This window comes from Balaenoptera physalus (genome assembly GCF_965194825.1).
Source record: "Balaenoptera physalus genome assembly, chromosome: 17".
NCBI lineage: Eukaryota > Metazoa > Chordata > Mammalia > Artiodactyla > Balaenopteridae > Balaenoptera > Balaenoptera physalus.
Genome location: NC_138895.1, coordinates 49,163,199 through 49,181,038, shown reverse-complemented (window position 1 = coordinate 49,181,038; position 17,840 = coordinate 49,163,199). Strand labels below are relative to the sequence as shown.

Below are 17,840 nucleotides of genomic sequence, written 5' to 3'. Positions count from 1 at the left end.
AGTTCTGAGAACTTAAATAATGATGACCATGATGAAGAAAATAGTAACAGCTGACCCTCATATATTGCTTTCTTGTGCTCCACCTGTTGAAAGTACTTTATGCATATGAATTCACAGAATGCTCACTACACTCACATGGGGTAGCTACTATATTATCCCCATTTTACAGAAGAGAAAAAACAAGGCACAAAGAGGTAAGCCACTTGCCCAAGGTCACAAAGATAAAGAGGGTCTAAGGGCTGGAATTAGAAACCATGCAGACTGGCTCCCCGGTGCTGCTCTTAACCACGGAGTGTATCATCTCATCGTCCTATCACGTTGTATGAGGAACTGATGCTCAGAGAAGATATTACTTGCCTAAAGATATCCATCTAGCAAGTGGTAACGTCAAGACAGAAGTTCTCAGAGTGTGGTCTGGGAACCCTTGGAGGAGATGGTCTTTGAGATTCTTTCAAGGGGGCCCAAGGTCAAAACTAATTTTAAAATAATAATAAGGTGCTATTTGTCTTTTTCACTCTAATTTTCACAGGAGCGTACAGTGGAGTTTTCCAGAGGCTATATGACATACGATGTCATCATGCTCATGGCTAATGAAATGTATGTTTGTGAATTCTTGTGTTTAAAATTTTCTCTGTTTTAATTTCTAATTTGATAAATATCAAATAGATATAATCCACATAAACAAAAGGTTTCTGGAGGTCCTCGGTATTTTTTAAGAGTGTAAAGGGGTCCAAAGACTAAAAAGTTTGAGAATTACTACTAGAGAATAATGAGATATAAATATAATAATATTATATTTTCCAACAGTTCATTCATTCCTTCACTAACATTTATTCGCACTTGCTGTGGCCACTTTGCGAGGTGCTGGAGGTACTAGGTGTTTGACTGCATATCATAACTTTTTTTCCAGGTTTTGGTGGTAGTTCTCAACTTACATCTATTCAACTTTGGGTGATTCACGCTTACAGCTCTTTGCCATTTACACCCGTGTTACAGTATTTTGGCCGGCAGAGCATAAACATGTGTTGCCCAGACAACTTTGAGGAAATGGATACCAGCCTTGAATACTGAAGACCTACTACTTTGTATCAGAGAAATTTATTTTTAAAAAGTCACCAAATGACCCTAACTTTTCTCAAGAGGCTCTTTGAAGATGCCTGTCAAAATCTAGCTTCTCCCCAGAGAAAGGTCATTCTGAATTATACTACTCTGATGAAGCATCCCTTCTTTTTCAGATTTGGGACAGCTAAAATAACGAAGATATCATTAAGTACAGCATGAGATTTCTACATGGTACACTATGATACTTACTTCATACATACAGTTTAATGTGATTTGTTACTATATTATTCAGCTTAACTGGTTTTCATATACTACTTTAGAAAAGATTCATGTTGAAAAGCACATACCACTTATATTTAGTTAAATAACTTTTTTTTTCTTTTTTTGTATTCATCTTCATAAACATGGGTACCAGTCCGCTGTTCAATAATACAACTCCACATCATTTTGCTCAGGATGCCCTTTCCAGAAATATAACCTTTGCTGTAGGAGCCTTTGTCCTTTCACTCAATACTCAGAATGTTAGCAGCTCTACCTCCTGCTCTAAAACAAGGAGGCCAAGTACAACTTGTGGATATTTTGGAATAAGTTCACTTTTTTCCCCTACATACAATAAATCAAGTGACTGCTGAGTGTTTTGAAATAGAGTGGTTATTGGATAAACTATGTGACACAGCTTTTATCACTAGTAAAGGAAAAAAAAAAAACGACTGTAAAACAGAGAGGTCTAAGAAATCACGTTACACTGTTAAAAATTGTTTGGAACAAGTAATACCAAAAAGGGATGAAAAAAGAAAAGGGTAGACTCATTTTAAACAGATTGAGGGGATGGCATGCTATCCCCCAAGCCACACAGACTTTTATCGACTTTGATCCTACCTTCTGATGTCCTGGGAAAGCACCAAGTCTTATTTCGGCAGCAACAAACCCTTCTTCGTCCAATGACACAACTTCACCATTACCTCCATCTTTCCACTTTGGAGATGTCAGGTTATGGACCAGTTTAATTGCTACTGACTTGTGCACAGTGTTTGTATTTGCCCAGTATATTCCAATTTGAAAGGCTTCCTGGAAAAGTAATGCCTCAATTATAAAGTATTTTTCTTAAGTTTGATATTTTTACCTCAATTCGTAGGAATTTTTTATATTATGTACTAGGCCTACTTAGGCAACCAAATCCCTTTTTTTTGTAATGGCAACATACATTTTATTTTAGTTCCCAGTGCTTTCTCTGAATCACAATGGAATTCATATTTATGGAAGGAGGGAAAAAAACATCAATCTAAACTGTGACTACCCTATATACCAAAGGCTTAAAAACTGAAGGTTTCATTTCATTTGACAAAAGAATAATATGCAACACTACGTACATGTAGGTCAACATTCCAATTCCTTAAGGTAACATCATATGATTGTTTAAAAAAAAAAAAAGGAAAAATGCAATTGAGTAAAGATGTTTATAAACCGGAGTTCAAAAAAAAAAAAAGAAAAAAAAAGGACTCTCAAATTATTCCCTATCAGGAAAACATTTTATTTAGAAATTCCTTGTACTCTATTTTCTTACAGATTTATGTGCCTTCTTGAACTGGGCTAGCCTTATCAAGAAAGTTCTCCTGTAATGGAATATAAAATCTTCCTATGAAATTCTGTTTTACAATTAAGTTTTTCTTCCCTTGTTATTAATGATTCTATGCTGTTATCACTAATGGGGGGCATCCATGATTATGGACAGGCAAGTCCACTTATAAAGGAAAAGGGGCCTTGACAAAAATAGCTGTTCAGAAATCTTTAATTCTTATCCATCTTGCACATCTCTGAGAGTTTCTGTAAGAACCACAAAAATATCTAGGGGGTGGGTTAGCAGAGAATATGGCTCTATGTTCTTAACATATCCTGAGTAGGCAAATCCTAATACTTGTCAAACATCCTATATGCAATGGAAATGAGAATGTAACTAGTACAAGTTATCAAATTTAATGATAACTCAAGCATGAATACTGCTGATGGGGAAAAAAAAAAAAAGACATCTGAGATGTCTTTGAATATCAAAGAACATTCCATACCCCTTACATATGCGTCTAGGAGGACAGTTTTCCACAACTGATTGATTCTGTTAAGAACATAAATGCAACCTCAGAATAAAAGCTGGTTGTTGAAAGGAAAGAATTCCTATTAGTTTAAAGAAAAAAGTTATAGTACCTGAAAATTAGGAGGGATAATAATTTTGCCAGCAGGAACCTGTAGAACAATCTTCTCTCCCTCAAACAGCCAGAGGTCCCACTTGGACTGATTGATGAGCAGGGCCCAGGGTAGCAGCTCTATCAACAAGGTCCTCACATATGGCTTCCAGGCTGACAGCTTCACTCGCATTGGGCTGTCCCACTGGCTCAGCTGCTCATTCCTGTGCCAAATACCACATCCAAGAGACTCAATGAAACATGATGACTTCAGGATTCATGAAATGTGTTTAAGGATTCCAGACACACAATGCTCCTGTATGACACCTCTTCACACCAGAGTCATGCAATGCTAAATTTGCATCCAGGAGAAAGAAACTTTTCATGCAATTATGTTAGAGATTAAGAATGAAGCAATCTACAGAATACATCTACTAGGTGATAAAAGGTCAGAATCTGACAGATACGTGCAAACATCTTCTGTTTTAAAATGTTTTTATGGTATCTAAGATTTTTGTGAATGGTAATTTATTTCTTAATATTGAGAAGTGTTTGTAGAAAAAGACTGCTAGAGAACATTACCTGTCAGAGTCCTTTTTATTATAGGGCCATGTGAGTTGAAGGGACTTTTCTGGCCCATAGAATTCGTCAAGGGTCTGAGTAACTGTGCCTCCGGGGTGTATCTTAGTGGCTATTTGCTTAATGAGGGATGTTGAGATGGGAACAGCACAATGTGAAGGATCATCTTCTTCTCTAGGAAATGGAAAGAAAACACAAGAATGATTATCAGATGTATCACAAACCAATATTTTTTTTGGTGAGAGTGAGTCAATTTTTTGGTGCTTTAGGGATGTTGACACAGTTTGGGGAATTATCTGGGCCGTGGCCGTTCCTCCCCAGTGCTTGGGTGGAGATCTCTTGTTCCTCTGCAGAAATTATGTGTCAGTTAAATTTTCTGATCATCCCTCTTATTTATATCTAAAGGGGCTGAATTTTATCTTAAACTGTAGAAGAGAATAAGAGAATACTAGGCAGGGCAATTTAAAAATAACATTCTCATAAGATAAGAAATCATACAAAAAACTCTATCCTCCCTTACCCCCTCAGTAGGACAAAGTTACTTTTCTACTGAATCTCTCTTAAGAAAATGTAAGGACTTTCCCAGTACCTTGCTTGAAATGTTAGGTGATGTACAAGGTCAGGTTCTATGTTTTGCAGTGGTTTTTCCTGTCCTTTTCCTGGAATAATTTGTGTTTCACTCAATCCCAGACTTCTTTTCTCCAAATGTATGATAATGGGGTCTGGAAGATGACTCCTCATGATAAAAAGAGGGCTGAACACAATCTATAAAAATAAAAGGACAGAACAACTTTCATATTTGCTTTGTTGCAGTATTCCAGCTGTTTGACGCTGAAACAAACTTGTAATAAATCTCTTCCCTGGGTCACTCTGACCTTAATTTATTTCAGAACAGGAAAGGTCAAAGTCATATGCCATATTTTAGGATTAGAAAGCACTTACCATTCGTTGTTGCACTTGAGAGCTGGGTTCTAAAGTCAAAACTGTGCACCAGACATAAATAATAGAACTGTTTGAAGATGGCACCTGCACATGAGATAGAAAACGGTTCTATTAAATACTAAACAGTTTACTAATTAATCAAAATAAGGCACAGATATAATATCCATTTGGAGGATACAAAAAGTTTAAAGTTACAGAAAAAAGCCGTTTAAAAACAAAGAATAAGCAAAAACAGACTTCATTATGGCATGAAGTGAATGTGCAGTGAGTCAATGGGGCCAATTCTTTCCATAAAGATGAAGGGATTTGTATGTGGAGAGACTGATATAAGAGCGAGTGGGAGAACAAAAGAGAGGATTTGTCCTTTATGGGAATGAAAGTGATGATGGTGGAGATTGAGAAAGAGATAAAAAAGTAGCAGATCATCATAAAGCTTCTCAAGTGGGGAGGACACCCTTTATTCCCTCCCGTCCCTCCAAAGCCCTTGTGCATCAGAATCTTTTTCAAGATATAAATCATCTCCATCTGGGAGGGGTAGAGTCTTGGCTATGAGAACTACTGGAACTGATACAAACGTGTTGTCGTGGGATGGGGACAAAAAAGTTTGAGAAATAATATTCAAAGCCTTTTTATATTATTTCAGGCCTCCCCTCTTCTGTATATAGCATTTATTAATAAATTAAGTGCTGTACTGAGTAAAGAACATAACGAGAAATTTCAAATTTTAAAGCTGCTCTATTCTGGATTGTACTACTTCTCATACCTGAATGACAACACTATACTCAGGGGTCTTGGATTCCAGACACACGTCTCTTGACCAATCTTCATCTCCTTTGGCCTTCACACACAACTCGGTCAGTTCGCTGTCTTCTAGTATGTACGAAGGCAATTTCTGTTTGGCTGTGAGGCAGTCAAAATGTTCTCGAACCACAGCTTGTCCATCTTGACCAACGTAATGCTGAACGACTTTTAGTTCTATGCTTTGAGACAAGTAACTACAGATAATCTGTCTTCCACAGATGATAATCTGAAAGACAATCAATCAATCCATCAATCAATAAGACTTCATCAATTGGAAATACAGGGAAACCTTGGAGATACTGCAGGTTTGGTTCCAGATCAACACAATATAGCAAATATTGCAACAAAGGGAGTCAGATGAATTTTTTGGTTTCCCAGTGCATATGAAGGTTATGTTTACACTATACTGTAATCTATTAAGTATTCAAAGCATTATGTCTAAAAACATTTTAAATATCTTAATTAAAAATTTTTTTTTTGCTAAAAAATGCTAACCATCATCTGAGTCTTCGGCGAGTTGTAATCTTTTTGCAATAGTAACTTCAAAGGTCACTGATCACAGATCACCGTAACAAAGATAATAATAAATGAAAACGTTTGAAATATTGCGAGAACTAGCAAAATGTGACACAGAGACACGAAGCAAGCCAATGCTGTTGGATTGCTTGATGAAGGGTTGCCACAAACTTTCAACTGATGAAAATGTAGTATCTGCAAAACTCAATAGAGCAAAGCACAATAAAACAAGGTATGCCTTGTTCAGACAGAGTAAACTATGCTGATTTTAATGGAAAGAAAATGAAATCGTTAGCTTATTTAGAGAGTACAAGAAGAAGAAGAGGCTTCCAAGAAGAGAAGGGACTTTGCTTTGGTCATGTTGAGTTTGCAGTATTCAAAGGACAGACATGTAGGCAGGATCCATGCCCAGCTACAGATGCTGGTCATGTGCTTGAGAGTGAAGGTGGGATTGGAGATGGAAGACTTGTGAAATTAAAGCCTCACAAATGTGTGCGGACAGGAAGACAGTTTACTGGAAAAGAGGGTGGAGGCTCAAACCCAGTAACTGACCAAGACTTTAGGTACAGACTCAGGGTGAGAAGCCAGAGAAGGGACGGAGGAGTGTCAGGAGAAAGCAGGGCTGCTGAAGCCACGAGAGAAGAGGCTGACTGGAGGTGGTGGTCGATGGTATCAAACAATGTAGCAGTCAAAAAGGAAGGGGACTGGAAACAAGACTTCAGCTCTCATAGCTGAGATGACAATTGTGATCAACTTATTCCCTGAGGCTGATTTCCAAGGGTTTATTGCACTCTTATGCAATACGAAATCTCTGTATAAACTGATAATACAAACAACTTTTAACTCAGAAGCCTAATTATATTTTATCTTATTCAGGTTTTTCTTACAGCGTAGAAGCATTATCTTTATAAAACACACAGAATTATCCATTAAACCCATGTATTATTTAACTTTTCATCCAGCTAAGAGTATAGTTCAGAGCAGGCATTAAGAAATGTCTCTTAAATTGGTGGAAATTGAAAAGATAACACAAAATTTACTCCTATGCAGTGAATACTTTTAGAAAGCAAATCCTGTGTAATATGAATTTTCACCATGATTGAGGAAGATGGGACTGTCACATACTGTTTTCCTTATTCGTAATATTTTTCCAGGTTATAAAATATATGCTAAGTAATACATGTATAGCATGTATGTCTAAGGATATGATGGTTAATTTTATGTGTCAACTTGAATGGGCCATGGGGTGCACAGATATTTTACTCAAACATTACTCTGGGTGTGTCTGTGAAGGTGTTTCTAGATGAGACTAACATTTGAATTGGTAGACTGACTAAAGCAGACTGCTCTTCTGAACGTGGGTGGGCCTTATCATATCAACTGAAGACCTGAAAGAACAAAGAGCCTGAGTAAGAGGGAACTCCTCCTGCCTCACTGCTTGAGCTGGACACTGGTCTTTTCCAGCCTTTGGACTGGAACTACACATCAGCTCTTCTGGTGTTCCAACTCGCAGATGGCAGATCTTAGGGCTTCTCGGCCTCCATAATCATGTGAGCCAATTTATAATAAATCTCTCCCTCCCTTTCTCTATGTACATATATATACATATATATGTATATGTGTGTGTGTACACACATACACCCTACTGGTTCTGGTTTTTTTTTTTTGAGAACCGTGACTAATACAAAGTATTTTCACAAATTATCTCTTTTATTCTCACAGCAACTGTTCCTGGTGAATTTAAGGTACCTGCTTTGTCGCAGAAGAATTTGGAGATGAAGTGATAGGTAAGAAGTGGACTTATTTAGAGAGAAACACACTCACAGACAGAGTGTGGGCCATCTCTGAAGGCGAGAGAGCTTCAAAACGTGGTGTGGTTAGTTTTTATAGGCTGGGTAATTTCACAGGCTAATGAGTGGGAGGATTATTCCAACTGTTTTGGGGAAGGGGTGGGGATTTCCAGGAATTGGGCCACCGCCCACTTTTTGACCTTTTATGGTTGGCCTCAGAACTGTCATGGTGCTTGTAGGTGTGTCATTTAGCACGCTAACGTATCACAATGAGTTGTATGATGAGACTCAAGGTCTACCAGAAGTCGAATCTTCTGCCATCTTGGACCCAGTCGGTTCTAACCAGTCTTTGTCATGTCCTATGGCTATGTCATTCTTTTAAAGGTTGTGCCCTGCCCCCTTCCCTCCTGTTTCACAACCACATAAAACAGGTGCTACAATGACTCCTCATCTTAACAAGGAAAAAAAGAGAAGCACAGAGATGTTGAATAACTTTTCTGATGTTACCCAGATGGTCTGGCCCAGAGTCTGTGTTGATCACCATCCTGACTGTCTGTATCTCATAAAATTAGTACCTACTAATTAAGAAAACAGAAACAACATAAAGAGAATAAAGGTTGCCCATCACAAGGTAAATGTGGCAGAAACCAGTGGTTCCATTCCAAATAGCTGGTCCCTCCTTTTCCTTTGCTGTTAAAATCACTGATTTGGTCTAGGTCTCAGAAAGCAGCACAGTACTCAGGGAAGGTGGACACCTCCCATGACCCCCATTGGCTGTATCACAGTTGGTACAAGCTAATCGTGGTAATTCCATTACCTCTTTGCTAATGATTAGTTTAGGGGTGAACATGGAGCTCTGTTTTGGTGAACAATATAAAAAGCGAAGGCTGCTAAAAGGTTCTGGGAAAGATTTTACTCTTTGATAATAAGGGAGACAATTTGAGAAGGGAAAACTCTCCTTTTTTTTTCTGCCATGGAAGATGTTAGGAGAGGATATAACTTTTGCAGCCATCTTGAGGTCAGGAAGGCAAATTCAAGAGGACGGCAGAGAAGCAGATAACAGTACTGAGTTGCTTAATTAACTAACCGACATCGAGTCTGCCTTCTTCCTTTTTGTTATGTGAGGTAATAAACATAAACTAGGAACAATAATAGTATCTGCCTCATTAGCTTGCTATGAAGATTAAAAATCCTATTTTGTAACTTCAGGCTGAAAGCATCCTAATTGATACATTTTCCTATGTCATTAGGAGTACTTTGTAACTATCATTTTAAACAAAACTATTATTTACACAAAAAAATGTGAACAACTATGAACTATTATTTACCCCAAGCAAATCTGCTAGATTGACAGACCAAACATTAAAGTCACTGTTGTTTCAACTTGCATTATTCGAATAGTGAGGTTTAGCATTTTCTTAAACATTTATTTTCCAACTATCTACTCCTTTGAATTTTCTTTAGAAGGAACACATCTGTAAAAACCAAGCTATGCTTAACTGTTGCATTTCCCCTAGATACTCTGGACATTATAATCTTTTAAAACAATATTTTCAAAATAACAAACATGGAAGTCCACTGAACTATGAGTTCTAAACTAGCACACAAGATCTTCTCTAGCATATGTAGGCTAGACGCTCATGATAAGCCTGATGACGCCATAGCATTGCCCAACTTTGAATAAACAATAGAAAGCTCTGAGGCGGTATGTAACTCTGTTCTTATTCCGATGTGTCCAGGCCTGGCAACGTGTGCTCACTGCTCTTGTTTCAGAACCTTTGGGCCCCATGAGATTTAGGAGAGAATTTGGCTGTCTCTCACAGAAACCACAGAATCTCCGCAACCATCTGGGACTCACTTTGTTTAAAGACAAAGATCCTCTTGGTGGGTTTTTATAGTTTCATTTTGAACCAAAAAGCCTGTTAAATAGGCTTTCAAATTTGATAAAAAGAAAACCCTTAAAAGTGGCCAGGGAGGGAAGGCTACTGAGATGAAGGAAAATCCAAAATGGCTGCCGCTTGGCGCGGTGCGCTCTCGCGGCTGCTCCCTCGCCCGGTTCAGTGAGAGCCGGGCCTGCTTTTCTTCAAAGTGGCAACACTTACAGTGCCGTTATTTTGAAAATTATGGTTAGAATTTCAAGATTAATTTATCAGTTGAAGACAGCTACTTAATTTTTTTTAATGTAGGGTTTCTCTTTAATACACATTTCCAGGTTTCACACTAATTCCCCTCTTTCCCCAAAGCCACAAAGATGTGTATTGAAGATTTCCACATATGATTTTACTTAGCAGGTTTCAGAACTCTTATTAGATCAGTGCCAAGAAGAATAGCGATATTAAAGAATAACTCCAGAGCACCAGATGCACTGGAAAATGATATCTTAACCATGATTAAAAGTGTATGTATAAAGATACAAATATATATACATACATTCACATGTGTACATTTAGGTTTTTAGAGTGGTAAAGCTTTCCTCAATGAAGGGATGGAAAACACGGACGCAAATACATGTGCGTGAGTAGTTGTATAATGTACAAAGTCCCTGAGAAATTTTATGTGTGGTCAGTTTTCACTGAATTGGGGAAATGAGAGGGGTACAGGAAAGGCAGGGTACAGGTAACCAAACGTCATTGTTCAGGCAAGCTTTAGCCAATTCTCCATTGTCCAGTGGTGTATTAATGCAGTTAAGGTACCTCAGGGAGCTGCACACACCCTCCTCCCCAAATGGGGCTTCATAATTAGGCAGCTGCGGTTTACTGCAAATTTCCAGGCCCAGGTGGGGTAGAAGGAAAGAAGCGAAGATGTGAGGGAGGCAGGAATCCACGAAGCTCTTCTGGAAGCTTGGTTCCTATCTTCCTAACTTGGCCAACTGAGGAAATCCTGTCTCTGACGTACTTTAGCTAGCGCTAATCTGAATGTTAGTTAATCTACCCTGACCATAAAAAAAAATCCAATTTAAAAAGAAATAATACATTTTTGTGTGTGTTTGTGTGTGTGTGAGAGAGAGACAGAGAAAGAGAGACAGACAGACAGAGAGGGGGAGAGAGAGAGGGGGAGAGAGAGAGAGGGAGGGAGAGAGGGGAAAGGCAGAAAAACACTGACTAGAAAGGTTTTTTACAATGTTGATGCATGCAACAGTTGGTTTGAGGTTGGCATGGTGGTCTGCTGAACCTCGTATAACCTGGGTTCAGTATAACCCACTTTCCATTTGCTTCATTCTAGGTTAAACGAATTGCTGTTTCTGTGTTCTAATTTTCCCTGCTCTGCTAAGTTTTTTTAAAAATTTTATTTATTTATTTATTTTATACGGCGGGTTCTTATTAGTTATCTATTTTATACATATTAGTGTACACATGTCAATCCCAATCTCCCAATTCATCCCACCACCGCCCCCCCCACCCCCTGCAATTGCTTTCCCCCCTTGGTGTCCATACTCTGCTAAGTTTTTTTAATGGCCCCAATATAGAGCTCAATCTCATTTGATGATGACAAGAAATGCTACAACTCAAAATATAAGTTATATGTGTATGTACCTTCCATGATAGTGGGAATGTAAAATGGACTTTCCCAGTTCCTGTGGGAGAAGAAGACACTTCCTTTCAAAAAGGTAAACGCGATGCAAGGGCTGGTTATGCTTCCATTATCGCTCTCCAAAGAATCCTTTCCTGTTTGGCTAGATTTGACTTTTTTTTTAAAGAGTATTTATTATAAATGAGGTAGAAGCAGAGAAAAGTGTGAGAGGCATTCCCCGCAGAAAAGGATTATTAACATTTACCAGTACAAATAACATTTGGAAAAGTTCTGAAATGTGACTTGGCACCAGATGCCTTAAAATCTGTATATTTGACATTAACAGAGAGAGTGATTAAAAGAACTCCTTAAACTTTCAATGTATGGAAATTTTTTTTAGTTCTGATTTGAACCCCTCATAAATATTTAAGATTTAAAAAATGCTAATGGTTTGAAAAACTCAGGAAATCAGCAGAAGTTTTAGAACAAATATATATTTAATTATTTAAAAGGTTAGTGTAGCCCCAACAAGACTCTGGTAAGACAAAACGATGAATTTTGTCTAAGAAATAAAGTACATCTTTTTAATTTGGGAATGTGCATCAAGCACCACAAAAACATTCATATCCTCTGTGCAGGTAATTAAATTTTATAGCAATTTATTTTAAGGACAGACTCAGAAATTTGGACATATATTTATACACAAAGATATGTATTTAAGGATCTATTATAGTAACCAATTGGAAATTAACTAAATGCCCAACAACAAGGAAATGTCTACATGGGGTTTGATACACCATATGGTAAATCACTATGCAACCATTAAAGGGATAACTTCAGGAATTTTAAATAACATGAGAAAATAAGCATTATATAATGTTAAGGGAAAAAAACAAGTTGAAAAACTGTAATTACAATCAGAGTTCAAGTTGGTTAAAAAATTTCTGCATAGAAAAATAGAGTAGAAAAAATACACCAAATTAATAATAGAATATATTTTTTGGTTGGTAGATTTATGGGTAATTTTAGTTTTCTTCATTAGGCTTTTCTGTGTTTCCAGATATACTTCATAATAGTTAACATAAAAATAACACGGTGAACTAGTATTTATTGGGTGCTTTCTTTTACAAAAGGAATGTGAAGCATAGAAAGGTTAAGAAACGTGCCTAAGGTCATATAGGTAATAAGTACTAGGACTGAGAAATCTTCTCCAATCAGAAAAAGAGTAGGTAAAGTTTTGTGAGAATTAAAAAAAATAATGTGTTTTACATGACCGACTTTTTGGGCTTATGATATACTGTTGCAATAGTATCTGCTCAGGTACAGTGTATGTATTAATTTATCCCTGAAATTTAATATCATTTCGTGAAAGTAGATAAATCTATGGCAAGAATGAGGCATTAACATAGCAACACAAAAACGTCCAAAAAACATTACTCATGCCTGGGAATATTTCATTATTGTAATTGTAACTAAAATTTATTGGATTATGACAATGGGCCAGGCACTGTTGTAAGCACTGTACATATAGAAACTCATTTAATTCTCATACTTAGTTCATGAGGGAAGGCACTATTATTACTAGTCCCATTTTAGAAAAGCGATTCACAAAGGTTAGATAACTTGCTGATGATCACGCAGCTAGCAAGGTTGCCTGTGATCTTAACCACCAAGGACATTCCTTGAAAAGATTTCTCCACGGAAGGACCCTGCCTTTCCACTGACTGGTAAATGTTCTAGCATCCACATGCCAAAGACTTGAATGAACTGGGAAACTTCAGACCAGAGCTATGGTGGTCAAAGCACCTGAGAACTTGTTAGAAATACAAATTATCATGCTATACCCAAGAGCTGTTGAATCTGGAACTCTGGGGGTGGGACCCAGCAATCTGTGTTTTAAGAAGCCCTCCAGGGGATTCTGATATACACTCAAGTTTGAAAACCACTAGCCTAGAGGGAAAGAAACTAAGGGGAAATATTCTACCTCCTCTCATGTTTTTGGAGGGCTGTAACATAGAGGAGAGGTAACAAGTTGTGTGCTTTTTGCGTATGCCTCACAAGTTCTGAGGAATGGTAAAAACTGGCTGAATGGTGACAGATTTTGCGTCAAAATTAGGAAAGAATTTCATTAACTGCTGGAAGTAACCAACAATGGGAAGGGCTGATGTGTGAGAGAATGAGACTCTCATCGTTTGGAGTATTCAAACAGATGCTGGATGACCTTTTCTCAGGCATGCTGGTGAATGGGAAGGTAGACAAGGCATTCTTGAGAGACCATGAGTGACAGAATCAGAAAACCAGTGTGTATTGGGCAGATATTTGTTGAGAGCATATCCATGTAAGAGAGCTCTAAGGGCAGATAGGAGAGACACTTCTGGTTCTTATGACTTTCCAGCTCAAAGCCCACACTAGCCACACTGGTCCCCTCATGAGTCCTTGGGTAAGACACATTTGTCCCATATTTGTATCTTTATTTATCCTATACTGCTGACTTGGAATGCCCTCTCTTAATCTAAATTTGACCTGTTTTGTAAAGCCCAGCTCAAGTCAAATCTTCTTAGTGAAACCTCTAAATTCCTTTCACACTTACTGTCAGTCGTACACATTGTTGGGTTTACATAAATTTACATTTTATGAGCAAAGGTTGTGTTACATACTTAGTGTCTTTCATTTTTCTCTGTTCTACAGGGGGCAATCAACAAATACTTGGAGGAATGGTCAGTTGACTGGGAAGACTCTTCCATGCTTCTTGTCTGAGACTCCTCTGCTATAGGTTTCTTTTCACTTCTGTTGCCTACCATAATGAGAACATGAAGTCCAGCTCCCTGATTAGGTGCAGGCCAAGAATGTATATGGTATAGGTCCTACTGTTCACCTCACCAGTTGCTTCCTGCCTGCCCCTGGCATACAGCAACGGAGTAGCCCCAGGTGCTCAATATGGAAAGCTCCCTTTTTCCTTTTCTAGGGACTGAGTGCTGTCTCTATCACGTCCTCAGTTCACATAAGCTCTGGATAGACTGTTACAATCCAGATGCGAACGTATATGTTAAAACTCTTATGACAAATCCAGTTATTATGTGTGCAGTGAAGCCAGTTTTCAGATTTTAATACTTCCTTTTTTTCTTTCTACTCTTGTCATATGCTCCATGCTTGAAAAACATCTTTTAAAAACCACATTTTCACATCTTAAGAACACAAAAAAGTGTCAGATACTTTTTTTTCCCCTTTGCAGTCTTAGAACTTCAAAAACAGCCAAAAGGAAGTTTTATAAAATATATAAAAATATGTGCTGAGAGCTGAAGTTTTATATGCCAAGAGTTAGACTGCAGTGAATTTTTACTGCAGTTAATATTAACTCCTAGGAAAAGAAAGCTTGCTGGAGACCCAGGCCCACTCTGTCATGGGAGAGAATCACGACACTTGCGCACAGGTTATTCTTACATGTATGAGAATCAACTCCTGGTTATCCACTGTTGGATTATCCAGAGTCCCCACCATCCTTGACTTCTTTTCCTTCTCAGTAAAGACGCTTTGGCCATTTCACAGCTCATTAGCACCTCCACCAGAAGGTAGGTGGTGACAGGGAGAAGAGGTGAAATGAAAATCAGTAAAGTTTACTGCTCGTTAGCAGCTCTTGTAAAAGACGTGGGACAAGGGGTATGAAGCCATCATCATCATCAGGAACATCAACAAGCACTTATTAAGTGCTCGTGTGCATGGTAGGAGTAGGCATAACTGGGCATGGCAGTGTGATTTTTTTTTTTATTGATATTTTCATTTCTTTAAGTTTCCCTTCCATTAATTACATCAAATGATCAAGAGTTGTCTGGGCCATGAACACAAAGAAACTTACCTGTTTTTGTACTCCACTGAGTTGCTGAACCTTGATGATCAGTGAAGCAGTTCGACCCTTGTACTGAATAGTTCTAATAAAAGTCCCAGCATGGTCCACACTGAAGGGCTCTGACCAACGCCAATTGCCCCAGCCTTCAATACAGATGTGTAACAGCTGGAGAGAAAAACAACACTCGTCATAATGCCAAAAGTGCCAACAAAAACTAGCCCTAAAATGAAAGTCTCATTGCTGGAAAACCTTCCTATCTGTAATATTTAGCATCTGTTTTCTTTCTAACCTGCATTATTCATCCACTTCCAGCTTATTCAACCAGGCTAAGAATAGCAAATATGCCACATAGAGTCAATGTGGTTTTCCAGATCACATTTTAAACCTTCTTAAAAATAACTGTCCTATCAAATGGTAAAAGGCCTGTTGAACATTTGAGGAAAGACCATTTCATTCATCTGGAGGACAAGAAGGCTGAAATGTGAGATCAAAGAATCGTGGTCTTGGCTGATAGTTTATTCCTTCTTCTGGCTAGACAGTAATTAAAGCTAAATTTGGTTTGTAGCATTATTTTTGACCCTAAATTGCCATTCCTTATTTTTTCTTTTGATTAAGAACAAAACAGCAATTTGAAGATGCAGTTCATTTAATACAGTCTACTTATGAGATCACATATATCAAATTAGAAATACCTTTAACATTTTGAATGTGTGAGAAAATATCTCTGTTCTACTTTTTTCTCGCATGTATTTATTGTTAACTTTTACCAGTTGAGTCTCTTGATCCACACTCACATTTATTCATGTAGCATTGCCACTTTTGGTAGTATTTAGATTTCTTTCATGGTCATCAAATATTTTCTATCTCTACTCCTACCCACTAACTGCAATTAAGTATTCCAAACTTAATTCCACTAACTGAACAAGTATTCTAAAACAACAATAATGACTGCTTCTTTAGGATACATATTTAAATGAAAATAAACAATGTTCTATATGATTACTAAGTATAAGGGAATAAAACTGACATTTTAGGAAAAAGATTTAGATGATACACAAACTTAATATTTTCCTTCATATAATATATAGTTTTTTAAAAGAGCTAACCAAAGGCTAATCACATGAAACATTTTCCAAATTAACAGAATGAATAAAACTTTGAAAATATTATGTAAGAGCTATCATAATAGGCTCTTAAAGTAAATGCATTAAGGACTTACATGGGAATTGCCATAACAATAAAAGTTTTTTGATGGAAACATTATTTTTTAGTTTTAGCTTTGGGAGGAACCCTTATAACGTGCTTAAATTTGAAAATTTCCCAAGGTCACTGGTCAACACAATGTGATTTTTTTGGTGGAAAACTGAGAGGGTTTTTTTGTTTTTAAATATCTTAAAATATTTAAAAAAACTCTCCTATCTCATCTCCCTGCTTTTAATATGGCCCCGCTCCAGTTCGTCCTCCATACCATCGCCAGTGATCTTGTGAAATCAAAAGGCTACCATTCAGATGACGTCTAAAAAAGAAGTCTAACAGCTCAAAAAAAAAAAAAAAATTCCTGGACAGCAAATAAAATACCTTTAGGGAAAATGTGATTTTATATACATTCTTCAACATAAAAGTACCAGAGTATCTTTGATGTTTAAATATGAGTTACAGAAAAAAAAAAAAGAAAAACAATAGTGGTGTTTGGAACCACTTCAGTTTTTTGTAGCAGCAATTGGGAATAAAGCTCAGGGTACACACAAAACTAAAAGAAACAAAGAAAGTTGTTTTCTTTGGAGAGACTAGTAGCTGGAAATGACAAAAAAATAATGAGGTAAGGTACTTAAGGTCAAGCTCAGTTGTATTTTTCTTGAAAATTCCACAGCCTCTAAAGAAAGTTTTAATACACACAATGTAATTTTAATTGAGGAGTGTTCACATTTGCATCTGAGCTCAGTTTTAGGTAGCTCACTCTGTGTACACAGCTTTTAATGACTGAATGTCACCAAGGAGTATGCTGGCAGGTTTCGCTTGGCAGCTATTTGCTCTCAAAATGTTGGCACATATATTTTCTTTGAATTATGAAAATTCAGATACATTTGGAATTAGTTCACACAGAAAAGTTAAGTGGGAGAAAAACATGACGCTTCTCCCCACACGCATGACCAATAGAATATTTGTAATGTTTGGCTTACAGTTAAAAAGCATCTAAATATCACTGGCCATTATATATATATAATTTAATAGGAAAGGAATGACATTGCTTGGAGAGAAAATCTACAGAAAGGAATCCAGGAGGCCTAGTGGCGCTTCAGTCCTCCTTCCCATGGCGTAAGTGATTTGGGTACTAGACAGAGGTGCTCAGATTCGCCTGGACATCAAGTGAGGGTGGGAAGTTCTGTTCCTGTTGGACCAACTCGCTCAATTTCACTGCTATGGGTGCTGAAAAGTCTCCATTTAATAACAAATACTCATATGCCTGTTTTTATTTCTATACCGAAGAAACTATAAAATCAGGCATAAAAATGTGAAATTTGTGTTAGACTGCCTAATCCTAATGAGACTTCTTTCTATTATTCATCCAATACAGTTTTATTATTCAGATACTATAAGGAAGGCAATATGCTAAGAACT

The 17,840-nt window shown here is 37.4% G+C and overlaps 1 protein-coding gene across 11 annotated transcripts in view; it reads right to left on the bottom strand.

Annotated features, from left to right (window-relative positions):
* VPS13B (vacuolar protein sorting 13 homolog B) overlaps nt 1-17,840 on the bottom strand; it is a 763,196-nt gene that overhangs the window by 48,864 nt on the left and 696,492 nt on the right. For all 11 annotated transcript variants that reach the window (XM_082432674.1, XM_082432665.1, XM_082432664.1 and 8 more), the window contains 7 exons: nt 15,231-15,386; nt 5,524-5,787; nt 4,761-4,844; nt 4,408-4,583; nt 3,822-3,992; nt 3,262-3,463; nt 1,942-2,130 (listed from right to left, as the gene is read on the bottom strand). In XM_082432674.1, the coding sequence (XP_082288800.1) occupies nt 1,942-2,130; nt 3,262-3,463; nt 3,822-3,992; nt 4,408-4,583; nt 4,761-4,844; nt 5,524-5,787; nt 15,231-15,386 (1,242 nt within the window). The remainder of the gene's footprint in view (nt 1-1,941; nt 2,131-3,261; nt 3,464-3,821; nt 3,993-4,407; nt 4,584-4,760; nt 4,845-5,523; nt 5,788-15,230; nt 15,387-17,840) is intronic.